Source organism: Leptodactylus fuscus, chromosome 3, assembly GCF_031893055.1.
Source record: "Leptodactylus fuscus isolate aLepFus1 chromosome 3, aLepFus1.hap2, whole genome shotgun sequence".
In the NCBI taxonomy this organism is placed as follows: domain Eukaryota; kingdom Metazoa; phylum Chordata; class Amphibia; order Anura; family Leptodactylidae; genus Leptodactylus; species Leptodactylus fuscus.
This window is the reverse complement of record NC_134267.1, coordinates 94,725,286-94,751,936: the sequence shown is the minus strand read 5'-3', so window position 1 is coordinate 94,751,936 and position 26,651 is coordinate 94,725,286. Positions and strand designations below refer to the sequence as shown.

Genomic DNA, 26,651 nt, shown 5'->3' with positions numbered 1-26,651 from the left:
CTTTATGACACGCTCCACATCTCCATCTTCGGCCGGCACTAAGACACGCCCACTAGACACGCCCCCCTAGACACGCCTCCCTAGTCAAAGCTGTGCGGGCCGGACTGAATCATTCAGAGGGCCGGATATGGCCCGGGGGCCGGACTTTGCCCAGGTCTGCTGTAGGCTATTATGGTATATGTTTTAGTAAAAAAAAAAAAAAAAATCTTGCCTATACCCGGGACAGATGCCATCCAACCTACAAGGTACAAAGTTTACCGCTTACTTTTTTCCACAAGTTGGAATAGCATAGTCTACTATATATATCCACACCTTTCTGGTTTGCAGTATACTGACATATACCAGCCAGAAAGACTTGCAGTTGAACCTTTTGTCTGTACAATTAGTGTGCATTTTGAGAGGTTTCCTGCCAGTACATGCTAAAGGTTAACAGCTAATGTTATGTGAATATGATCTAAGCTATATTATGACAAAAGAGCAAATAAAACCTCTGTGAAACTCGCTTAAAGACGTGGTGTCCCTTATGTGTGATGTATATCAGATGTATACAAGTGTGTCCATCCTGCGCTAGACTAGTGGCAAATGTTGTTGATCAGTATGTAACTTTACTGCTACAAAGTTAGTTTAGCAGTAGTTTTCTGAGAAAGGAAACTGTAGAGTGGCTGTATACGGCAACTGCTCCACGTGCCTGCTGCTTCCCGCTGCTAAAACAATGACTCCTTGCCTGCATGTAGTGCTGTTTTGCATTTTCTTGTATAAGTGGTGTTGCCGTGTTTTCTCTGAAACTGAGAGCCTCTCGCTGCTAAGTAGGCAACACTGCCTGGATTTTTACACAACTATGACTGTATTTATCGTGGACTTCTCAAACTGAAACCTGTAGCTGCTATATGATGATTATTCATGTTTCCAGCAAGTGCTCCACAAAGTGATACATCTTTAAAAAGACCAAAAAAATATAATAGACCAGTCAATAGCAAATTTGCCATGCAATTAACTAAAAGATAAAGAAAAGCTGATAAGTCAAGAACATTAAATAATGCTTGATTTTGGGCTTTAATAATCTTAAGTGTTGTATACATGAGAAGGAACAGAGTTTCTTATGATGGAGCTTCCAACGGTTCAACACTTTATCACCCATCTTGTGGATAAGTGATAGGTTGCAATCTTGGAAAAAGGAGCTTTACACATGTAACCGCATCCCTGCTAAAATAATGCAGAACCCACAGGCAGGTTTGCAGTGTTTTTCTATTGTATTACCCCATTTTATATATTCAGTTGGCTGTCACTGTAAAATGTATGAATGTATTGCTTACTCCTTCTTAATACTTCTTGCTTATGATGGAATTGCTTATTAATGTCATATGATAAAAGTAGACTACAGAAAGTGAACAGTTATTTGCATGTTGTTTCAGGGATACCAGAGGCCAAGTCATTACATTGCAACCCAAGGTAAGGATCTGCTTTTATGACTGTTCCATTATTTTTAATTTAAGAGAGTCTGCCAACTTATTATACCAGTAACACAGTTAGATAGGTCAGACTCACCTGAATAAGGCGTTTTTTGCATATGAAAATGTCTCTCTCTATTCCTAAGATATTAGTTTTTTTCACAATATGCGATTGGGCAGTTAGTAGCACTGAAGGCGTCTTTATTGTTCCAATCTGCTATACCCCACACTGCTCTAATACACCAGTGCGAATATAAGATCCATAGCCCTATCATTCAATGAAGCAAGAGGGCATATTAGAGCAATGTAGGACATAGCAGTTTGGAGCAACAGAACCACCCTTGGTTCTCTAAAGTGTTCATCTGCATATTGTGAAATAAATGAATATCTCATCAACATACACAAATTTATATTATGAGAAAAGCATTATGTGAGCCTGACCTATCTAAATGTTACATTAGGTACACACTAGCGTTTCCATCCCGTTGTTTGTTTCTACACTTGAATATAATGCGGTCCGTCGTCTTTAAACTGAAGCAGTTTAAAGTCATCCGTGCCGGACTTTTTCCTTTGCTAGTTTGCGATTAAAACCTAGCAGGACATTTTCCTCTGTCGTTGTTTGGTGAACACTGCGACGGAAACTCTGGCGCAAATGTGAACAGTCTTAATGGTTTAATATGTGTCACCCTGGTGACAGACTCCCTTTTAAGATGTTTTCATTACAAATCCTATGCGGATACATTATGTAGTGATTATTGGTTGTATGGACTTCCAGCAGAAAACAGCAACTCTTAGTAAGGAGAGATGGACTACCTTTGTGAAGATATGCGGACTTTTGCTATAGGATACCTTTATAGTCTCCAGTTAATACATGTTATTACAGTAATTTGACATTAGATTTCTTGCTGCCAAACATCTTTTGTGGCGTCCGGCAGACAAAGTATCTACCCTATTACGGTAGATCAACTTTACCCAAACATAGATGCTTCATATTCATTATATTGCATTAATTATTGAGAAACCTTGGTAAAAATAATACAATGTTTAAGAATAGGATACTGAATCTAGTACGTCATTTAGATATGCTGGCTTTAACTCTCTTAAACCTTTTATTGTCCTCATATTTCAGGTCCGGTTCATGAAACGGTGTATGATTTCTGGAGGATGATTTGGCAAGAACAGTCTGCCTGCATTGTAATGGTTACAAATCTAGTGGAAGTTGGCAGGGTAAGTATATTCATTTCTGACTGCACTAAGTTACTAGCCTCACACATTTGTATTGTATAGTGAACAAATTTCATTCTAAATCTGCCTTTTATTGAATTTTAAATGAAAGGTAGAGCTCTAAGCTGAAAAAATAAGTGCCTAGCTCAATCTTGCCACAGATTCCATGGTTGATCAGTCATAGAACTTGTGGAGCAAGACACTCATCTGATGCCATTGAAAGCCACAGTGATCTGGGGGGCTGAAAAATGGAGAGGAATCTGAGACAGTAGTCCGCTTCATTTCCTCTTCATTTTCCACTGTCTGAATGGACTCTCATTCTGCACCAGATCTCCAAAACAAATGCAAATTTTGCAGTAAAATAATTCATCTGAAAGTAGTTTTTACTTGTGTAAAGACCCAGCACTAATGCCCACACAGATCATGTGAATTAAGTCCTCTCGCACCTCGGTCAAAGCTGCCTGAGGTGCCATTTTTGTGGGGGCTCTGTGCAGCCTGTAATATAAATGCCAGTAATTAGCAATGTGTTAGCTTTGGAATATATTGCATCAGTGATCAGATCCCTTGGGGTTCAAGACTCCTAGGGAGACTAATAATTATAGTAAAAAAAAAAAAAAGAAATTAAAAATTCAAATCGCCCTCTTTTCCCTAGAACATACATATGAAACTAAAAAGAATACTGTGAAACACCTATACATTGGAAATCCCTGTGTCTGAAAACGCCCCGGTTTACAAACTTAATAAAAATATTTTTCTCCCATAAAAATTTGGTTAAAAAGCGATCAAAGCAATAGCCACTACTCAAATTGGTATAAATAAAAGTACATTTCGCCTCATAACAAAAAAGACATGCACAAAACTATATAAATTTGGTGTCCACAGAATCCTACCCACCCATAGAATACAGATGACATCATTTTTGACTGTAGAGTGAACACCATGAAAACAATGCACATAAGCAAGTCACACAAACATAGTTTTTCTCCAATTCCACCCCATTATTATTTTTTTTCCCATTGTCCCAGTATATCTTACAGAAAAATCTGTGGTACTATTACAAAGTACAGTTTGTCCTGTAAACCCTAAGCTCACTAAGTGAGGCACATGGAAAAGATGCCCCAGATTTTTTTACTGTATTGTTTTCTGAGTAATGCAACTATTTACTACAAATAAGAGTGCTCTGTTGGTATCTAGTTCCTGAATGCATACTGTTTTGTTATGTGGTTGCAGGTCAAATGTTACAAGTACTGGCCTGATGATACTGAAGTCTATGCAGATTTTAAAGTGACATGTGTAGAAGTGGAACCACTTGCAGAGTATGTGATCCGAACCTTCACGCTTGAAAGGGTAAATATTAAAGAATGTTTTGTTTTTGTTTTGTTTTTTCTATTTGTATTGTTATCCTTGCCTCATCTGACCAGGGTCCTGATGATCTTGTAGTTAGTTTCTATATTATTCCACCAGGCTAACTTGAGTGTTGACCTTTTATCTTTAGCTTTTACTCATGCCATAAAGTATCAGGCCTACGCATTTTCAAGTATAGAAAGTGAAGAAATGTATCCATGATAATTTGAGCAACATTTTATGCTTCTTTAAGAGTACTGTTACAACGATAAAAAGAATCAGCTAGCAGCCAATGAGAATCCGGCTATCATTACTCTAGGGCAGTGATGGCGAACCTATGGCACGCGTGCCAGAGAGGGCACGCAGAGCCCCCTCTGCTGGCACGCGTGCTGTCGCCCTGATCGCTCACTAACGGCGAATCCGATGCAGGATTCCCCGTTAGTGAGCGATCGCTGCCTTCAGCTGGTTGTGCAAATGCGCATCCAGCTGAAAGCTGTCAGTGTAGCTCAGTGTAGGCCACGCGTACTACGCGGCCTACACTGACTACAGAGTGTGACCTCTGAACAAGCGCGGGCGTGATGACGTAAGTCATCAGCGCGCGCAGTGAACAGAAGAGAGAACACCCGGCAGCTCTTCAGGTAATTATATTGTGTTTGTTTGCACTGTCAGGGGAGGGGGGCAACGGTAGACATTTCATGTTGTGTAGGAGGGGGCTACTGTAGACTTTCATGCTGTGTGGGTAAGGGGCTACTGTGGACCATTTTATGCTGTATGGGAGGGGGCTACTGTGGACCTTTCATGTTGTGTGGGAGGGGGCTACTGTAGACTTTCATGCTGTGCGGGTAGGGGGCTACTGTGGACCATTTTATGCTGCTACTGTGGATCTTTCATGCTCTGTGGGAGGGGGCTACTGTGGACCAGTTCATGTTGTGTGGGAGGGGGCTACTCTGGACCATTTCATGCTGTGTGGGAGGGGGCTACTGTGGACCATTTCATGTTGTGTGGGAGGGGGCTACTGTGGACCATTTCATGTTGTGTAGGAGGGGGCTACTGTGGATCTTTCATGCTCTGTGGGAGGGGGCTACTGTGGACCATTTCATGTTGTGTGGGAGGGGGCTATTGTGGACCATTTCATGTTGTGTGGGAGGGGGCTACTGTGGACCAGTTCATGTTGTGTGGGAGGGGGCTACTGTGGACCAGTTCATGTTGTGTGGGAGGGGGCTACTGTGGACCAGTTCATGCTGTGTGGAAGGGGGCTACTGTGGACCAGTTCATGCTGTGTGGGAGGGGGCTACTGTGGACCAGTTCATGCTGTGTGGGAGGGGGCTACTGTGGACCAGTTCATGTTGTGTGGGAGGGGGGCTACTGTGGACCAGTTCATGCTGTGTGGGAGGGGGCTACTGTGGACCAGTTCATGCTGTGTGGGAGGGGGCTACTGTGGAGTATACAGGTATAATCCTGTGTGGGGGCCACTGTGGGCCAGATTGTACTGTGTGGGGGGCCACTGAGGGGCAGATTGTACAGTGTTTGTCGGGCCACTGAGGGGCAGATTGTACTGTGTGGGGTCCCCTCACTATGTATATCACACAGTATTTGTTTTATAGCAGACGTGAAATTAGTACAGGATGTAATAACATTGCACGGTAAACTATAAAACAGATCCTGTGCGATGTAAATAGTGAAAATTAATTGTTTAAAAGTACAGAATGCAGAGACCTTTACCTTTCAGTACAAGATCTGTAAAGCCCCAGTCACATGACTGTAATTTGTGGGTCCGCAATTGTGGACCCACAGAGTTTTAAGGTTAAATTGCCGTGTTGGCACTCCGTGATAATTTATTTGGTTTTGGGTTGCAGTTTAGGCACTCGGTCTCAAAAAGGTTCGCCATCACTGCTCTAGGGGGTTATCAATGTTTCATGTTCTGTCATATAACAAAAGTGTCACAGCAATTTGATGTGCAGATCAAATTCTACTGAATATCTTCTATGAAAATCGAATTATTAAAACAAACATTGGTAGCTTGGGGAACATGTACATGCACAGTGTTATGGGAAGTTCACACTACCGTTACTAAAGTCCATTACTGTCTTTTATCATAGGATGACAGCAACGGACTTTAGCTGTCACTAAGGATAACACATATTCTTTCACATAATACTATTGTTTAACCCTTCATTAACAAAAGCATTGTCAGTCTAAGGCTGGGTTAACATCTGTTATTGTCACAGTGACTATCAAAAATCACTACAAGACCTTTAGGGGCCCGATTTTTGTCTTGATCCTTTGTTTGTTGAATTGAAAGAGTTAAGGTATAGTGTTATGTATAGTGAATTATTTGCACTGTTCTTTGTTGTTTATGACTTGCATTAAACTGTATATTGTGTTACATGCTCATGTCACTTTAAATGGTGCAGGTCATTGTGCGGTGAGTGTTCTACTACTTTACTGGATGCTCTATTGTGCACTTACTCCTTAGAGTGGGTTCAAACTACCGTTGGATACCTGTTATGATAGTGTCTGTTTAAAAAAAAAAAAAAAAAGGGACCTCTATCATGACAGACACTAAATGATGTTAGTGTCCATTTATTTTAACTGATTATTTCTCCTTTCTGAGCATGCGCAGAAAAAAAAAAACAACAGTAATAATGGCAGTATAGTGGACACCCACCTGTTACCCATAGACTCTGTTAAAAAAAAAAAAAAATAATAATAATAATTTTTTTTTTTTTTTTCAACGGACACAAAAGTCCTGCATGTCCATGAAAAAAACAGACATGTGGCGGATTGGGTGTTTAACAGTCACTAAAGGACACAAGATATAGTCCCATTTAAATGAATGGAACTTTTAATGGATTTGTGATGGTTCATCTTGTGTCCACTGCTAACATCTTGTAACTGACAATAGCAACAATCACTACTGATGGTCACCAGTGGTAGTGTGAACACCCCCTAAGAGTTGCAACAAAGTTCTAACACAAGAGAAGAGGTTTGTTGCTCTCCCATGGTGAGACTCGGTGACTTTTGGTTTTTCCCTGGGATACCTAGTGTTCCCACACTAAGTATCCCAGGGAAAAACCAAAAGTCTATACTTAAAGGCCCATTGTTGCACAACTGTTGTTTAGCAACTCTTATCTGTCAACTGTTTTCCACTGAAGTTCTCCATCTTTTTTAGATTTTATATCCCAGTAAAGAGAATTTAAAAGGCTTGTTCAGGATAAGCAGGGTTTTTTTCCAAGGGGCCTGATGAGGGAATAAATAAATAACACATACTCGCCTATCCTGGTGTTTCGGCATCTCCCAACACATTTTGGTCCTGCTGCTCCAGGGTCTTATTTTGGCAGAAGTCCCTGCTGCAAGGAACCTCTGAGGCCAATCAGCGGCCAACGGAAAGGGATTATGAGACTACCAATAATTCATTGTAAATATTTATACACTATTATTACTTATGCAAATATGTGTATTATGGCTCGATGCTCAAGACATACATAATTTTTGAGAAAGGCTTTGTCATCTCCCGTGATGAAATGTAATTACTGGACCTAGATACTATATCTGTAATGGAGTTGCTATCTACCTTGTGCCATTTACAACAGTGTTATATTTTCTGTAGCAGAGATACCTTTGGGGCCCCTTTAGGGTCTTAGGCACGTTAGCGAGTGCTGCCTCATTACCCCATACCTACAGCCCTGTCTATAAAGGTATATTGAAAGGCCAGATTTGTTGCAGAAATTTCTGCTAATATCGTAATTGGCTGAATGGGGCTTGTGGAAAACATCCCAAATGAATGGAACTTTAGGCATAGAAACTTCAAAAAAACAACCTGTCACGTGCTACAGCCACTTGGATAAGCTATGGGGACACACTCAAGTTTGGGTGGAAAAAATTCTCTTCTAGAGCCATGTTGTATGGGATCTTGTGGTCGTTATTCTGCAGTATTTAGATATTGATTGGGATTTGATCTGATGCATGGGAAGTTTACTACTACATTGTTACAATGAGATTCACAATATGTATTTTATTAGTAATTGTTGTACTGTATGAAAACATCAACATTTTCTACTAGTTCCTTTGTGTAATTTATGAAATAGGCTGTATTGGGCATCCTTACTTTTCACTATAATATATTGCTAGAGCATATGAAGCTCCTTGTTCTCATGGTGTGCTGTGCCAGTCGTTTCCCTGCCTGTGGATTAATTATTTGTTACTGCTCTGTTGACATTTGTTGCTTGTAGTTCAGCGAAGTAAAACAGTACAGTTAGATTCCTTCTCCTGCAGATAGCTGTTTGGTGGAATAGATTGCTTGATGGCACTATAAAATATCATAGAATAAAGCAATCATTTGCCATCAACCTGCTCCCTGATGCTATAACTCAGGACACGGAGTTGCTCTCCAAGTGAAATAAATATAGTAATACATGTACTTACTTCACTACATTCTAGAAAATGTATAGTTTCCTATCCATGCTCTGGAGATATATATCTGACATGTACTACTTTACCTGAACAACCAACAATATTTGAATGTTATTTCTTTACAGAGGGCATATAATGAAATCAGGGAAGTCAAGCAGTTCCACTTTACTGGCTGGCCTGACCATGGAGTACCATACCATGCCACTGGGCTATTGTCCTTTATAAGAAGAGTGAAAATGTCTAACCCGCCAAGTGCTGGTCCCATTGTGGTTCATTGCAGGTTAGTGGAAAACAGGCCTAATCTATAATTTATAGGTTGCAATGCCACACAAGCAGTGAAAATGAAATTCATACAAGTAAATGGCAAAATATTATGCGTGACTTCATGTGACTGTCAGTAAAATTGCTGAAAAGTAAATCGTTCTGGAAATGACATTCATGTTTTGTAATTGCTTACATTCTTTCCTATAGGGCATAGCTGTTAAATTTTTTGTGAATCGGGCTTCACCAATCTTGTGATGCCTGGGCCTCACCAGGAGAGAGATTCTACAGAGTGCCAGTCCTGTTGTCACTGTACTGTACACATAATACCCTTACCAGTGTCAACCAAACCCCACAGCACACCACATATAGCACCAGTAGAAGCCCCAAAAATCACAGTACAAGCACACAGGATCCCCATATCAACAAGATATACCATATTGCAGCACAACATACCTCCCCGACACTGCCAAATACCATCATACAGCATTCCTCACGGTAGAGCCAGACATGACAGTGCTACGTCTCCAAACTTGCAAAACTCCGCACTGTGACACAACGCCTCACCCTAGTAGTGCCAAACAAATACCATGGTGAAGGACAAAATACCTCCACAGAAGCACCAATCGCCACGCTGCAGCTTCACTAGTAGCAGCTCTACCTCCTTTCCTGCTCTTAATGGCAGGTAACGTCTCCACTATTCCATTTATAGTCCATTGAGACCATCCTCCTCAAATTAAACCTTGGAAATGTGCATTAAATCATTTTAGAAATCGCAGCCCTTCCAGATTGGAATTAACACTCCACATTGGAATTAACACCCCACAACAGAGAGAGGAGAGACGTCTCCTACCACTTCTAGTTGTGTATGATGCCTCTGCCTTTACATTACAGCATTCAGTCTAAACACTCTGACTGAAGTGCTCCCATGTAAGGACTTGTGGACTCTTGATGATGGCTATAGTTTTTCTAACCACAGAGACTGCCCTGATGATGCAGGACTGACATTATCAGTGACGTTTCTGCTTTAGAGATCCTACTCTGTGCTGAGGTTAACACTGGCTGGGACCTGTGTTTTATCAGACAATGAGCGGCGACTCACAGTTTGAGACCCACTGTTCAAGAAGTAATAGGCTCACCATTTGAGTGCTTTTTCATAAGGCACTTTTTCATAGTTTTTTGTGTTCTTGCGAGACTGGTAAATATGGGACGTAGCAGGAAAAAAAAATGCAAGTTAGTTGAAAGGCAGCATGAGGGTTAACTCGGATTGTGCGCTTAAAACAAGCTGGAACTTTTCTTGTAACATTTCCATTCACAATGACTTTGCAGAGTTTAAGACAAGGATATTTAGCGAGACATCTTTGTTAATTCCTTTTGCTGGGCTCATTTGCTGCCTTTGCTGTAAAGTAGAAAGTTAAATCGGTCTCTGCCAGCAATGTAGATGTACTGCCATGCGTTTAGACATTCACTTCTCCATGTTTACCTAAATGCTGGTGTCATTTTGAGACAATGAGTTGGCTGCTTTAAATAACTCAGCTCAGCTCTGTTTCTTATTTTCTTGAAAAAAGCGGATGGAGAATGCACTTCTAATAAATCAGACTGTCGAATGTGCTTTTCCTCTTGTTTTATTCAGACAGCAGTGAAGTGTAAACAAATAGCTGTGCTGAAAACCTCTTGGTATTGATCTTCCATGATTGAATGCTGAGGCAGGCTGTAGAGTCAGAGCACAGGCCAGTTATCTTCTGCCTGTGCTAGACCTACTAATGAGAACCAGGGGATACACTGAGATACACAGGATGTAACTTATACTCTACCATGTAGTCCATTAAGTCCATTATCTGTTAAGTTAGAATCTTAACAACTTATAAAAAATAAAAAAAAATCCTTAATTGTCCTATAATTTCATACCAACCCAATATTTACCAGGAAAACAACATTCACAGTATTAAGTTCTCTACTACAAAATCTGATTTCCTAAGACTGTTTACTGAGCTCATGTATGTGCAGGATTGTGTTCACTATGATAAACCTTACTATAATCCATGCAGTTTAATTTGCAGTAAACATCAGTAGAGTTATGTTCAAGGTTGTCTGATAAAAGTAAGACCGGTCATGAAGCTGATCTAAAACTGGATATTTAGATATCTGTATGTTGGATGCTCTTTTGGATGGCAGATTTTCTTCCTGGCCACCCCAGTTTGTGTTCTGAGAAGGGAGTAAGCCTTAACCACATGCCTCTGGCAGCAGCTTATCTTCCATAAGAATATTTTTAGGAATGATAAAAATAAAAAAAAAATTGTACATTGTTGTACTTGGTAAATACTAAGGAGGTGGCAGCACTTACCTGAATGCTGAAGCCTTGACTAACAACTGATTGGTTAGACTTTGGGTGTTAGAACCCTACTGATCTTTTATCCTAAGCATAGATCATCAAATATTTAGCCTGTCGAACTCCTTTTAAAGTGCTTCATGAGGCCTAAATACTGATTTTACATGTAGAACTGCAACTAGTCCGAGAAAATGTTTGCTAGTAAAAAATCAAAGCAGTTTCGGATATCACACAGCTCTTATGTAGCTGTCATGATCCTCACCTTGTAACTGTAGAGCCTTCTGGACAGTCTTCCCATTTCACATTTTTAATATAATGCCATTAAAAACCATGACATTCAAAAACTAAAGCAACATCACAGTACAAAAAGAACTTAAAACTTAGCTTTTTAATGTTTATCATTAAAGATTCCGTACATATAGAGGCATATTACAACTACTGCACAATATAACGCCATAAAAGGCCAAACTACGTCCCCATGAGTGGGAAATCATATCATAAAAGCTACGTGCTACAAAATACTTCCTCCTCCATAATGAATACTGTTTGACCAACATATAAAATAGTAAATGAATGGTTTGATCTTACATGGGTGGAGCATTCGCTTATATCAAGACTTGATGGGTCCCTTAACATGTCAGGTACCAGTTGCCTACTTATCCCTGCCATTCTATGTTGGCCCTCAATTCCTCATCAGATTCCCATCCTGACAAGGATGGGCCCCACATCTCACCCAGGGCATACATGGCCAAACACTCTCAGAACTTCAAATTTTGTGTCCCAATGCATTTCCTCTGAATACATATTTTTATTAAAGATCAAGGTTTAATGGGATATCCTTTCTGTACACTTATATTATCTTATTCTCAATTCACCCACTTCACACAAGTACATGGGGTGGAAGGTTTGTTTTGACTGTTTACTTTATCACTTTTATTTCCATGGACTTTTTGAAAAGACACATCAGTGTGAAAAAGTGCATTATGTGGGGTTTGTTTTAGTTTATATTAAAACTGTTAATATTAAGTGTACATAATAAAGTGTAAGAAAATATGCCTTATGTATATAAAGTATACAGTCATGGCCATCAAGTGTTGGCACCCCTCATATTTTTCCAGAAAACAAAGTATTTATTTATCCCAGAAAAACAAAGGAATAAAGGCAAATTGGACATAAATTCACACAAAAATCCAAAAATGGGCCAGACAAAATTGTTGCCACCTTTTCAGAAATGTGGGTAAAATAGCTTTATCTTCAAGCACATGATGCTCATTCACTCACACAACTGGTGTGGGCAATATAAAAGTCACACCTGAAACCAGATAAAAAGGAGAGAAGTTGAACTGAAAGACTTTAAAACAAAAATTGTGTAAAAATATTAACAATCTTAAGTAACCCCAATCAAGTTCCAAAGAAATCCAAGCTGTCCTGCGGGATCAGGGTGTATCAGTGTCAACTCTATGGCAGGAGACCCAGGAGGACCCCACTGCTGACTCAGAAACATAAAAAGCTAGACTACAGTTTGCCAAAGTCTTTCTGTGAAGACATCTTGTGGACAGATGAGATCAAGATAGAGCTTTTTGGTAAAGCACATCATTCTACCATTTACTGAAAGGATAAACTGTACAAAGAAAAGAACATTGTACCAACAGTCTATTATGGTGGAGGTTCAAAGATGTTTTGGGGTTGTTTTGTTGCCTCTGGCACTGGGTTGTGTATAAGGCATCATGAAATCTGAAGATTTCCAAAGGATTTTGGATCTCAATGCAAGGTCCAATGTCAGAAAGCTGGGTTTGCATCCTAGGTCATAGGTCTTCCAGCATGACAATGAACCCAAACATACTTAAAAAGAAGCACCCAGAAATAGATGGAAACAAAGCTCAGGAAAATTCTGAAGTGGCCAGCAATGAGTCCAGATCTTAATATCTTTGAACACCTGTGGAGAGTGATTAAAATTGGTGTTGGGAGAAGAAACCCTTCAAATATGAGACTTGGAGCAGTTTGCAAAAGAAGAGTGTTCCAAAATTCCAGTAGAGAGATGTAAGAAACTTGTTGATGGTTCTAGGGATCGATTGATTTCAGTTATTTTTTCCAAAGGTTGTGCAACCAAATATTAAGTTGAGGGTGCCAACGCTTACTTCTATGGCTGTAATTATGTGCTTGTTTAAGAAAGATGTTCTAGCATGTGCGATGGTTAACAAATCATTGTTTTTACAATCTCTAGTGCTGGCGCTGGCCGCACCGGCTGTTACATAGTTATCGATATCATGCTGGACATGGCAGAGCGGGAAGGAGTTGTAGACATCTATAATTGTGTCAAGGCATTACGTTCTCGCCGCATCAACATGGTCCAAACCGAGGTAATAAACTTCTTTCCAATTACTTGACTTCAGGTTGTAAGGTTCAGATATAGCAGTCCCATCATCTTTGTATTTCAATCAAGTAGAGTGCTCTGTCCTTTAGGTTACATCATAACTAAGTAATTGGTGGGGTTATAACAACTGAGCTTGCTAAAGTATAAAAGTGACTGAAGGCTAATTGCTTCTTTTTTTTTTGTGGGGGTTTACAGGAACAGTATATCTTCATTCACGATGCCATCCTGGAAGCATGCTTATGCGGAGAGACTGCCATTCCAGTCTGTGAATTTAAAGCAGCATACTTTGACATGATCCGAATAGACTCCCAGACCAATTCGTCGCATCTCAAAGATGAATTCCAGGTATTATCAGTATGTATTCTAGGCTTCTCTCTTTTGAATGTATTACAAGTGTTTCTAATGTAAATTTTATGTGTTTAAGCTATGTGCTGTCTTTTAAGTGGTATTTAGCAATTTGATCAAATAATCGATTTTGGGCCCTTTGCCCGAAATGACACATACACCTTAAATTACAGACATAGTGCTATAATGCCAATAAACATTTTAGGAATCTAACTAATATACCACTCAGAAAACTTGTGCTTTAAAATGAAGTTCTTCTTTCAGAGCTCACCCCAAGACCATACTTTTAGTATCTATAGAGGGTATGGAGAAACAGATACATATAACCCCGGTGGTTAACAGGGTTTCTAATTTTCCTGCCAACTAAGAGAACAGTCATGAGCTGGAAACAAAGGTGTTTTAGGTATAATATTTAATATGCTTACCTTTTGCCCTAAAATGGAGCTTCACTTTAAGGGGGTTGTCCGGGATAAATTTATATTACAAATGTAAGCTAAATACCCCCTAACCCTACCTTCTAAGTTACTTAGTTTACCAAAAATCTATATTTGCCTGGATCACCGTGATGGAAACGGAGGGTCACCTATACTAAACCTCTACATATACTTATCTGACTTCCAGTTCGGACCTTCTGGATACAGGGCATCACATCTTCTGGGTGCAATAGAGCCAGAGTGCTGGCATGCACAGTAACTGGCACTCTAGCTCTATTGCATGGATGCCCAACAGACATCAAGAAGATGTCCAAAAGGTCTGGACTGTAAAATATGTAAGTAGGGTGGGGGGGGGGGGGGGTTAGATAGGAAGAGCAAGTAGTGGGCAGATTAATTAGGGAAACAGGGAGGGGAAGAGTAAGAGAAAGGGAGGGGGGAAGGAATGAGGAAGAGAGGTGTGAGTCAGCTCTGAGTGACGCCCAAGGTAATCATTGTAGTTTTAGAAAAACACAGAACAGGAAAATGCCCCATGTAACCAAATGCCGAAGATGCCAGGAGCTCACAGAGAAACCCAGAAATCTCTCAAACACTGCTAAGGGTATTTGCGTGCACTTAATAACCCATTAATAGCACAAGCAGACCTTTTTTGGAAAATTGAAACACGTTTTTAGAAGATAGTCATAAAATGTGTTTTACCTTGACTTATGCTCTAGTTTGGTGCATATGATTCACATGTCCCAAATGCAAACCCATCTGCATGGACTAATAAAGACTAGAGATGAGCGAACAGTGAAATGTTCGAAGTTCGATTCGTGTAGCCACTCAATACTCGACTGTTCGATCCTCATTATAGTCTATGGGGAATAAATACTCGTCTAGGGGGAAACCACTATTCGACTCAGGAGGGTTACCAAGTCCACTATGACACCCCAGGAAATGATGCCAACACCCTGGAATGCAACTGGGACAGCAGGGGAAGCATCTAACAGGCCCAATTGACTGTATTACGTCGGGATCCCTGTCAGCTTGCGATATGCGGGAACTGACTTTTTCCCATAGGAATGCTTTGACCAGCGTTGATTGGCCGAATGCCATACAGAGTACAACATTCGGCCAATCAACGCTGGTTCTGCGGAAGAGGCGGAGTCTAAGATCGGTCCACAGCAGTCTCCATTCTGGTCCGATCTTAGACTCTGCCTCCTCACAGACGAGCCTCCGGCAGAACCAGTGTTGATTGGCCGAATGCTGTACTCTGTATGGCATTCTGCCAATCAACGCTGGTCAATGCATTCCTATGGGAAAATGTCAGCTCGCGCATATCGCAAGCTGACAGGGATCCCGACCAGATAGAGCCCCATAGAGCTGGGTGAGTAACATTCCCCCCTAAGTAAACGTAATCCCTAGCTAACCCTGCCAGTACATCTGTCCCTGTCTCAATTACATAGTTCACAGTCTCATATGAGCCGGATATTAAATCCACTATGGTCGAATTCCGTACTCTGGCCAATCAGCGCTGGCCAATGCATTCCTATGGGAAAAAGTTTATGTCACAAAAATCACAATTACACACCCGATAGAGCCCTAAAAAGTTATTTTTAATAACATTCCTACCTAAATAAAGGTTATCCCTAGCTATCCCTGCCTGTACAGCTATCCCTGTCTCTTAGTCACAAAGTTCACATTCTCATATGACCTGGATTTGAAATCCACTATTCGTCTAAAATGGAGGTCACCTGATTTCGGCAGCCAATGACTTTTTCCGATTTTTTTCGATGCCTCCGGTGTCGTAGTTCCTGTCCCACCTCCCCTGCGCAGTTATTGGTGCAAAAAAAAAAAAGCACCAGGGAAGGTGGGAGGGGAATCAAATTTTTTGTGTTTGCGCCACCTGGTGTTCGACTCGAATCGAACATCTCGAACAGCCTGATAATACGATCGAACATGTACTCGATCGAACACTGTTCACTCATCTCTAATAAAGACCAATCTTATTATAGCTGCTTCACATTGTAAATTGAATTTTAGCACATATTGTGAAACTTCAGTATAACTAGTCAGCAGGTTGTCATATTTTGGTGTACAATGCATGTAAAAAGCATGAGACAAGTTTTTGTGCAAAAAATTGCAACTTTTTTCGTTTTTACACAGTCCTCACCACTTTCCTGAAAGGGAATGTGCTGAGAGTCGTGGGTAGGGCCACAGGCCCCACCAGCTTTATGGTCATTTACCCCTTATTTATTGTTTTGGGGTTTGTTTTTTTACCATAAGTCAAATGGAACATTTTTAAATAAAATTCACCAAGTTCTCTAAAAATGTTTAACATAAAAATCTGTTTTTAAATGAGTCTACCACCTCCTCTAAGCATATTCAGTTGCCAGCACCATGTTACTGAGTATTTTACAGAGGCAAATTATAAAAGTGACATACATAACAGAGGTGTGTTGTTTGTCACGGTAATGTGCTCTGTAACAGGTGGTGGACTCCCTTTAAGCATTAGTTCATTTTCTTATGACTCGTCCCCCTTTAAGATGATTAGAATTTTACAAAATTTATTGAAAAAACAGAGCGGTGGTTATAAACCATTGTAAGCAAACACAAATATATGTGTGTGAGTCTTCACCGCAACCTGTCTCTTTCACATGGTTATTACCAGCTTAAATCCCTTCTGCAGACAGCAGATGTGTTTAAGGAAAACTAGTGGAAATCATCCATAAGGTATTGTACAAAATAGCAATACTTTACAAATCTTATTAGCTAGAGAATTTCTCATACCCTTGCTTCTAGATTCCCTTAGTATAAAATTTATGTTTAAGAAAATCCAACTACCTTACATTGATGATCTGCTGTAGTATGCTTGCTGTGTAATGGGAAATAATTGGCAGTATTCACTAGAATACAGAACACATACTTTTTTCTATTTAATCTTGCAGACTGCCACACATAGTAGATTGGTTGTCATTTGTATGAACACAGAGACTCTTGAATAGTTAAGAGGTTGTCCAGGATATATTTTTTTTTTTTTTATTTTAGGTGGGGGAAGCTGTAAAAAAAAAAAAAACATACTCACCTGTCCTTGGTGTCTTTGATTTGCGCTGTCCAGTCCTGCAGCTCCGCTGTTTTATTCCAGCGAAAGTCTCTGACACCCGTGACTGCTGGGACCAGTCAGCGGCCTCCTAAAGAACACAGGACGTCATTACCTGCGACGTCTGGTGTCCTCTCCTGAGACCATTGACTGACCTCAGACATTACAGTCATCAAGGACTTCTGGCAAAAGACAACAGCGGAGAAGCAGGACCAGGCTGCGCTGGGAAGGCATCTGGGGACAGGTGAGTATGGGGGGTGGGGGTTTGTTTTGTTTTTTTTCCCACCTTCCCTGGCCTACTTTATTTATTTTTATTCTGGACATCCATGTAGCCTAGTGTTTCTTTAAGAATTAGATCATCCTGGGTTAAAAAATGTTGTTTATTTTTTTTACCCCCATGTTGTACAGTTGTTTTTTTCTGTTTGTTTTTTTTTACATGTTAAATTTCATTTCTGTTGCTGATGCTACTATTAAGAAGGCTAATTCTCCTTTGACAATAATCACTGGGGCAGTACTTTGTCTCTAATGAATCTCTCTTCTGCAGACTCTGAATTCTGTGACCCCAAGATTACAGGCCGAGGACTGCAGTATAGCCTGCTTGCCAAGGAACCATGACAAGAACCGCTTCATGGACCTTCTGCCGCCTGACAGATGTCTGCCTTTCTTAATTACCATAGATGGGGAGAGCAGCAATTACATCAATGCTGCACTGGTGGATGTAAGGAGACCTCTCTCTCTGCTTGATGCGTGTAGAGGACAGGAATCAAGCCTGATACAATGTGATTGATGTATCCATGCTGCAAATATTCCAAAACAAATAGGAAGCTAATGGGCAGTAATTAAAGCCCTGTTGTCGTACACAGAAATTGAATTCCCATGAAATGTTGGCAAGTTGTTTGTCATTTTCAGGGTTCACCTCTAGAGGGAATGATGCCTTCACATGGTCCATTTATTTCCACTGCAGCTTTTAGTGGAGAACTTAGTAGCAGTCAAGGTTATCAAGGCAAGGTTCACGGATCCTTGAAAATATGAGGCCACTGTGCGGTATGACAAAAGTGTTCATATCTTCCCAGATGTCATTTAGATGTAATATGGCTTAATTCTCTTTCATGTTTGCATCGCTCTGAGGTTTCTGTGTAGTTCACATCTGCTCACTTCAGGAGCTGAATATCACTTAAAGAGAACAGACTCAATGAACCAAGCTGTTCTGTTAATGCAGATTGCTTGATGCACACCATAAAGAGGGTTTACGAAAGTGATGTGTAATTACAGTGAAAAGTACAAGCAACATGGTTCTTAATAACAAGTCTAAAATCTAAACTTGCATTAAAAAAAGCCTCCTATAGGGAGTCGTAATTGTAAACTCCACAGCAGCATGTATCCTTGTTTACATGTCATGAAACTGCGACATGGCTTCTTTTTCGATGTTTACTAAATTCCACTTCAGCGATTCTTCATGCTGAATAATTAATGGATACATTAAATTGTAAATGGAGACTTTAATGAACTACATTAGGCAGAACATTTTATGTTGCATTTAGAAGAGGCAGTACTATTTGTTTCATTTAGCATAATTGGTTAAGTGATGCACGATGTGATGAAATGCATTAGAATGGAGTGCACAATGCGCACCAGGCTCACATATCTCTCATGCCACAATGTCTATCTGAATGCACTGAGATTTTAAGACATCACAGTCTCATGCCTCTTAACAGATTTTCTGTCCAGATCTGTATAAGAATCTTCACATCATTTTATACTTTACACATAAACTTTGAGTTGCCTCTGACAGCTTGGAAGATGAAATAAAGCTCTTAAATAACTAAAACAAGATCTTCCAAATATAAAGCTTTTGGCCATGATTGACAGACCTGTCCATCTTCTTCCCTATGTCTACAGTGCTAAATGCAAGTCTCTTATCTTTGTCTTTTTTTTTCCCCCTGTCGTTTTGACAGAGCTACAGACAGCCAGCTGCCTTCATCGTCACACAGCATCCCTTGCCGAACACTGTGAAGGACTTCTGGAGATTAGTATATGATTATGGATGCTCTTCTTTAGTGATGCTGAACGAGGTGGACTTAACACAGGTCATATAGTTGTTCGAATTGTTTAGCTCAGTATATGTTGTATAAATTTGACTACCTTTTTATTGATAAGATATAGTTTGTGACACACAGGGTTGCCCCCAGTACTGGCCAGAGGAGGGAATGCTACGGTATGGGCCAATTCAAGTGGAATGCATGTCATGCTCCATGGACTGTGATGTCATCAGCCGAATTTTCAGAATATGCAACTTGACGCGGGTAAGTAACTAAATGAAAAATTCTGTGGACAACATGAATTTAGTTCTGTGTGCTTTGCATCTAGCCCTCAAAAAGGGATTTTCCAGGCTAAAAATATTTGCTCTATCCTAAAGATAGTTCACTTATATCACATCTATGGGAATCGTTCACCCAGCCTCCCCATCAATTAGTTGTTGTCAGCAGTGGAGACACAGAATGGAACAGGAATCAGACCACACCATCCTCGGTGTAATGGCAGAGTTGAGTCACCACAGTATAAGTCACTTTCAAATTAATGGAGCTGAGCTGGTTTGCGGTGCCCGGTCTGGCAACTGCAAAGATAACACAGCTTTCTGTTCAGTAGCTCTGTTGGGGTATTGGATAAGTAGGATAGGTCATAAATATTTTTAATCTGCAAAATTTTATAGTAAACTTTCAAACAACTTTTCATTTTCTGCCAAGGTTTGTGACGATATTAAATTTTGCAATATACTTTATTAACAAATGATTTGATTAACAAATTGGTCATGCAATACACAACCATCTCATACCACCAGCAAGACGATATGCGTTCCACCAAGTGCGCATGCGCCAATAATGACAGCATGCGCAAATGCTGTTTGTGACCCGGCCAAACGTATACTGATGAATGGCTATGACACAGTCCTCTATTGGCTGGCTTTTTTCAGCTTGTCGGTTGGGTTATGGTATTGAAACCCAGCCAATTTGTGTTTCATTTCCTACCATGTCTTCTGCCCCTGTACACCAACATGTTTGTGAGACCCAGGGCTATATCATTTCAGGTGGGCGTTTTTGGCTGATTACATGTATAGATGTCACTATCTTTACTACATCTTGATCTATGACTTTATGTATGGAGTATGCATACATGTCTTGGCCATTTCAATTTAATTCTACTTTGGTGACCCTAGGACATTCTTGGATGTAATTTATATTTACTGGACTTGAAAATATATGTGCGTACTTAAGAATGTACAGTATATTTATAGGTCTTATTGCTGTGTTTAGTATCTAGCTTGATTGGTTTTTGTCCCATATGGGGTTAGCCCTGGATTAGCTGATGCATTATTAATAATTTGATACATTGTCCCCTGATGAACTACATGCTTTGGAGAAAAAATTCTTTGCATTCTGATTTTAATTTCCACCTAGGAGACTGGTCAAACGGTATATTGGTACCGTACCGTTTGCACCAACTTTTTCTAGTCCCTGTTGGTGGGCGAGGCTAAATTATTTTTGTTGTTTATTTTGGATTTGGCTATTGAGTTTATGTGCAACTATTAAAGTCTACATTACTACAAATCTGAACATGAAATTGGCTTTCCCAATATTAGAGTTTGGCATTCAGCTAATAGAAGCAATCACATTATGTTTTCTTATCACAAAGTGGGTACGCTTACCTTTATTGACACACACATCAGCAGAACTTCATTGCTACTTTAATGATTAAAATATTAATTTGAGCGTTCTTTGCTTTTGACAGCCTCAAGAAGGTTATCTGATGGTACAACAGTTCCAGTACTTAGGATGGGCGGCTCATAGAGAGGTGCCAAATTCCAAAAGATCTTTCCTAAAATTGATTTTGCAAGTTGAAAAATGGCAAGAGGAATGTGATGAAGGGGAAGGGCGCACGATCATTCACTGCCTGTAAGTAATGATAGCCATCATGGAATGTTACTATGTCTGTTTGAGCTCTCTAATGTCCTGTTTGACCTGGCCTGTGGGTCTGATATGCCATTATAGGTGCATCGTAGGTATGTTTTCATATAATATCTTTCTCTTATAGGTATAGAAATCTATTCTTTTTTTATGAATAAAGCTAGTCTCCTCCTATATTTTCACCTTATAAAAATACAGCTGAAAACGCACACTGTTTTACATTCACAGATATTTTATTTTACTATTGTTGCAACAGCAATTTTCTCCTCTGTTGGGATCCAGTGGCATTTTGGATGTCACTTATAAGTTGGTCTCTCAGCAACTGATAATAAATAGAGATGAGCGAACAGTAAAATGTTCGAGGGTCGATATTCGTTTCATGTAGCCCCTCAATATTCGACTACTCGAATCGAATATTGAACCCTATTATAGTCTATGGGGGGAAAATTCTCATTTCAGGGGTAGGCAACGTTCAACCAAATTATACTTACCAAGTCCACGAGTGAGGGTCGGGCTGGATTCTCTGAGAAGTCTTCTCCGTGCAGCTTCTCTGCGGCGTCTTCCGGCTCTTCATTCACTCTGCCAGGCATCGGGCCTGCACTACAAGCGGACATGCGCAGTCGGCTCTGCCCAGGCCCGATGCCTGGCAGAGTGAATGAAGAGCCGGAAGACACCGCGGGGAAGCTACATGGAGAAGACTTCTAAAGGTAGGAGAAGAACCAGCGTTGATTGGCCGACTGTATAGCATTCGGGCAGGCAATGCTGGTTCTGCATCGAACTTTTACATTCGAACAGCGAGTGGTACTCGATCGAGTAAGAGCATTTCGAATACCGTAGTATTCGATCAAATACTTACTCGATCAAGTACTACTCGCTCATCTCTTATAATAAACTGTCACCTTCTGAGCAAGAAGTGATACTGACAACATGATGGTTGTCAGATTCTGGGACTCTAATCTATAGTGATTGATATGATGATTCATTTACATTGACTATTATTGAATCTAAACCAAAAGGTTCTTCTGTATCTCACAAGTTTTCTCTTTTGTTCTGTCTAGAAATGGTGGAGGACGAAGTGGTGTGTTCTGTGCCATCAGTATTGTGTGCGAAATGATCAAGAGACAAAATGTGGTGGATGTTTTCCATGCTGTGAAAACACTACGCAACAGCAAGCCAAATATGGTAGAGACTCCGGTGAGTTTTAAGATGGCAGTCCATCTACTTTAGTGTCTGTAGACAGGATAACAGGCTTGTATATCTAATGCTGCAAGTAATTCTAAGGTATCTTCTCATAAACATTGATTTTTTTTTTCCCCATCTAAGCAGTGCATTTGTTCTTGTCTTGATCCTGGCAGGTTAGCTGATACCACTACCTATTGTACATTTCTACTCTGAGTATAAATGCATACTTACAGTATAATAGAGGTATACTGTATTACATATTCAGATAGAAGGTGTGTGTTGCATTTATTATTTTTTCCAAACTTTCTTAAGATCAGCAAGCACTAATGTAGCTGTAAATAGCAGAAAAACAAACACCATATGGAGTATATTGTCATATGGCAAATTGATGCCCTGTATGTTTCAGCATAACTTTTCATACTTGCTTAATAAGGTTCAACTCATAATGATCTAGTGTTTGCACAGAATGTAGCCGGCCCCTGGGATCTCTTGCATATATCACTTTGCTAAGGGAACAATGGAACCAGGGCAAATTATGGAAATCCTGCTAAGAAAACATTCCTCGGATGAGCCTGTGTGGCTAATGAGAAATAATGTTTGTTTAGATAATTGTTTTCTAATTATTTTTTCTTCCGTGCACATAATTTTTTTTTCATGCCTTTGTACCTTTATTCTCTCTTTCTGTTGTACAAGGCTGTTTTTTTAGGAATGTGATACATAAAATATTATTAATAATTCTCTACCCTCCCTACAAAGACATCAGTCTAATTGCATTTTGCGAGCATCATAGTTTTACTTTCATCTTTCTACTTCTACAAAATTTACTGTGAAATTACTTGTATGTAAATTAGCTGTGAAAAAATGAGTTACCATACATTAACAATAATTATAACAAATCATTTGATGAGCTTGAGGTGTTTTCACACTACTGTAGCTTACTGGATCCCATTGCAAACTTTCCTGTATGGCAAAACATAACTTGTCATGATACGTATGGTTTCACAGTATTTTGAGATGTCAGTGCATCTTTTTTTCCCTCAAGCTGCAGCACAAGCAGTTAATGGGTGCCACGCGTTTTACCTTAAATTGACCCTGTTTGCATCCCAAAACTGATGCACATCTTAGTATAGACATGCAATTTGCACAGTGGCAAGGTGTGTAAATACACTGTTAGACACATACAGTCTGTTTATTCTTTATATAAATAGCTAGATGATTGTTTTATAATTTTCCCAAGCAATATCATTTTAATGTATTTACCATATGGCAGTTAAGCAACCTTACTGCCCATAGTAGTAAACCTAAATTATTCTCGCAAACTCCTGTATCTAGGAGCCAGAAATAACTGCAGCAGACTTAACACAGTGTGCCTGCTGAGGATCAGCTACTAACTCATTTTTATTATGCCGCCTGACTATGAAGTCAAAGCTAATGTGATTTACACACACTGTTGCAATATAGAGGAAATATGGCTTTACATTTCCAAACCACACGAGCACATTTTTTTCTAACACAGCTCCGTCTGTGGAGATGTATCAATTTGCGCCAACACTCATGGTACACTGACTAAGTGGAACCCAATCTATTCACCTCAGTAATATTTTGGGTTGTTTCCCTTATAATGTGAACTTATTTATTTTTTCGTGACAATTGGGGGTAGTTTAGCATCAAAGGTAGCAGTTTTCTGGACTCAACAGTGGTGTTGATGGAGCTGGGTGCCAAATAAACAGCATATCAGGAAATGGCAATCCAAAAAAAATGGATTTATTCAGCTTGTAAGTGATGTCTACATATCTAGATTTAATGTTATAGGGTTATTCCCATCACTGCCAAGATGGAAATAACTGCTTCCCATCCTGACTAGTGATAGGTAAACCTTGCAAGATTAATTTTATGAATATTTGTGAAGGTCACCCCACTAGTTTCAGTTCATACCACACTTATTCTAAACCAAACTTATTCTAAACCAAACTTGGCCCAAACCCAGAAATGCCATTATTATACTTGGCCCTTTAGACTTCAAAGTATAAGAATCAAAGGCCATTGGGAGTTGTGGAAAAATTGGGCCTCTTATTTGGTCTCAGCAGTCACGTGAGGGAATCAACATTATGATGCTTTGATACTGTGCGTCATAACTTAGACAACCACACATGATCTGTGAGGTCTAATCAGTGGTGACCTGGGTCTGTGTATTTCACCAAGGAAACCAGAAGACTATATGTTGTGATAGTCCTTGGAGGGGAGGGAGGAGGAGTATGAGATGTGTTTTTTTGTTTGTTTGTTTTTTTACTTTTCCGCACCTTCCCAGGGCCTACAATCATTATACTTTAGGGTGTAAAGAGGTCCCAGAACGTAATAGCAATTTGTGGGTGGTAAATCCAAAAAATCTCAGCTTTGGCCAAATGTGAAATTGTTGGTAAACTAATAATGAACCTGGTTTGCTATGAGCTACGGTAGTTTGCTGATTCCTATTTTTGACCTCTATGGGCTTAATATACAGGAAAATGCCAAACATCGCTGCTTTATGCTGTTCCTATAACTCCTATAGAGGAGAATGGGAGCTAGAGAAACATAGCATAGGAAGGTATGGCATAGTATATTAGAGACCAGGTATTTTGATTTTACCAATTGTTTTATAGACAATATTTTTATGAATCTCAATTTAACAATGTCTTTGGATTTGGAAACGGGGTCCTCACCCACCTAAGGTATACTATATGCATAACCGTGCACTTTTGAATATATATAAAACCAAAGGCTATAACAATGGGCTCCTAGTATTTTTAACACACAAGTTGGCTGATCAGTAATAACAGATGTAGCAATTGGATTCTATGATTTGAGCTAACCAATGTTCTTTATTTTCCAGGAGCAATACCGCTTCTGCTATGATGTTTCCTTAGAGTACCTGGAATCGTCGTAGTTGGACGTGGCAGTAAGAAGTTCAAGTTCGGACAAATGTCACTCCAGCTGTGCAGTGGGGGATTTTTACATGGGACCTTTTACGTTTTAAACAGAGCAAACAAAAAGCTAAAGGAAAAAAAAAGTATTTTTCTTATGACTTTCTGTATCTTCGTAAAAAGGAGCTGTTTCTATGACTGTAGACAGTATTGATGAATTTAGTGCCACATGATCATACAGTGCTGGAAGCCTGAACTGGACAGTCTCTCCGGGATTTGTACGTATTTATATATGCAGCCGTCTCACAGAACAACTCTTGAGCCAATATGTTGCATGTGTCTATTTACAATGTGGCCGTTTCTCTTTTTTTAAAATAAAATTTGTTTAAGATGATTATCAAAGAAGTTCAGATTTGACAGTAAATTCCTGTAATTCTCTCTACATTTCAAGCATCAGTGAACTGTACTTGGCTTAATATTTTTTGTACATTTATGCCTGGATCAAACCATATATTATTTTAAAGGAATCCCAAACATAAGCCAAAGAATCAATTGTAAATATGTCAATATGGAGAAGCACACTCTGTATTTATTGCTTATTTACATTCCTTTATTTTGACGGCTGAAGAAACAATCATTTTTTCCTGAGGAAAGCTTTTTGCTGAAAATGACGGCGGTTTATTTTTGTATGTTACGAGTGTAAGTAAAAGGAATCTGTTTTCTGCATTAACCCCAGAGCAATGTTTTAAAGATGTTTTGTTGTATTTCATTCTGGTGAACTCTAGTTATGTGAATTTGTTTGGTTCTGGACCTTCTTTAAAAACAGGACCAAAGTGATATACAGTTTTCCACCAAGACATTAGTAACTGTGGATCGATTATTCATACACCGTGTGGGAAATCAATGCTTACAAATTCAAGAACTGAGTCCCAGACCACTTGTTAGGAACATTCAGTTTCCATATTGAGGTGGAGAATGCAACATTATGGTCCAGGGCCTACAAACATTCGATTAGCACATTGTAACAAGATGTGTGTCTTGATGTTTACAGACTTGTAAGCTTTGGGCTCTCCGCAAAGTAAACTGAAATAAACAAATACCATATTCCAGGCGTGTCATTTGTCCCATGATTCCCAGAAAAATGTTTAAATTATGATTTATTCCAACTATTTTTATTTGCTTTTTCCTTGTATTTTTATATCTAAGTTTTCATGTCTACAATGGAGTCATGTTCTCAAAATGTAATCTGCAGTAAGAAAGTATATTTTATAGATGGATAATCTAGTGTATATTATAGATCTCAATAATGCAAGCATCCATTGAAAATAAAGGTTTTTTTTTTTTCTTCTTTAATAA

General features: G+C 39.5%; 1 protein-coding gene across 8 annotated transcripts in view; it reads left to right on the top strand.

The window, feature by feature from the left end:
* PTPRK (protein tyrosine phosphatase receptor type K) overlaps positions 1 to 26,402 on the top strand; it is a 281,887-nt gene extending 255,485 nt beyond the window's left edge. For 5 of the 8 annotated variants that reach the window (XM_075267972.1, XM_075267971.1, XM_075267968.1 and 2 more), the window contains 12 exons: positions 1,413 to 1,449; positions 2,578 to 2,675; positions 3,903 to 4,019; positions 8,555 to 8,709; positions 13,244 to 13,379; positions 13,589 to 13,738; positions 17,796 to 17,969; positions 19,207 to 19,338; positions 19,429 to 19,554; positions 21,038 to 21,201; positions 22,272 to 22,407; positions 25,265 to 26,402. In XM_075267972.1, coding sequence (XP_075124073.1) covers positions 1,413 to 1,449; positions 2,578 to 2,675; positions 3,903 to 4,019; positions 8,555 to 8,709; positions 13,244 to 13,379; positions 13,589 to 13,738; positions 17,796 to 17,969; positions 19,207 to 19,338; positions 19,429 to 19,554; positions 21,038 to 21,201; positions 22,272 to 22,407; positions 25,265 to 25,318 — 1,479 coding nt within the window. In that variant the 3' untranslated portion in view covers positions 25,319 to 26,402. Of the gene's footprint in view, positions 1 to 1,412; positions 1,450 to 2,577; positions 2,676 to 3,902; positions 4,020 to 8,554; positions 8,710 to 13,243; positions 13,380 to 13,588; positions 13,748 to 17,795; positions 17,970 to 19,206; positions 19,339 to 19,428; positions 19,555 to 21,037; positions 21,202 to 22,271; positions 22,408 to 25,264 lie in introns of all 8 variants that reach the window. The other 3 variants (XM_075267966.1, XM_075267965.1, XM_075267970.1) reach the window with 1 other exon arrangement.
* Positions 26,403 to 26,651: the final 249 nt, after the last annotated feature.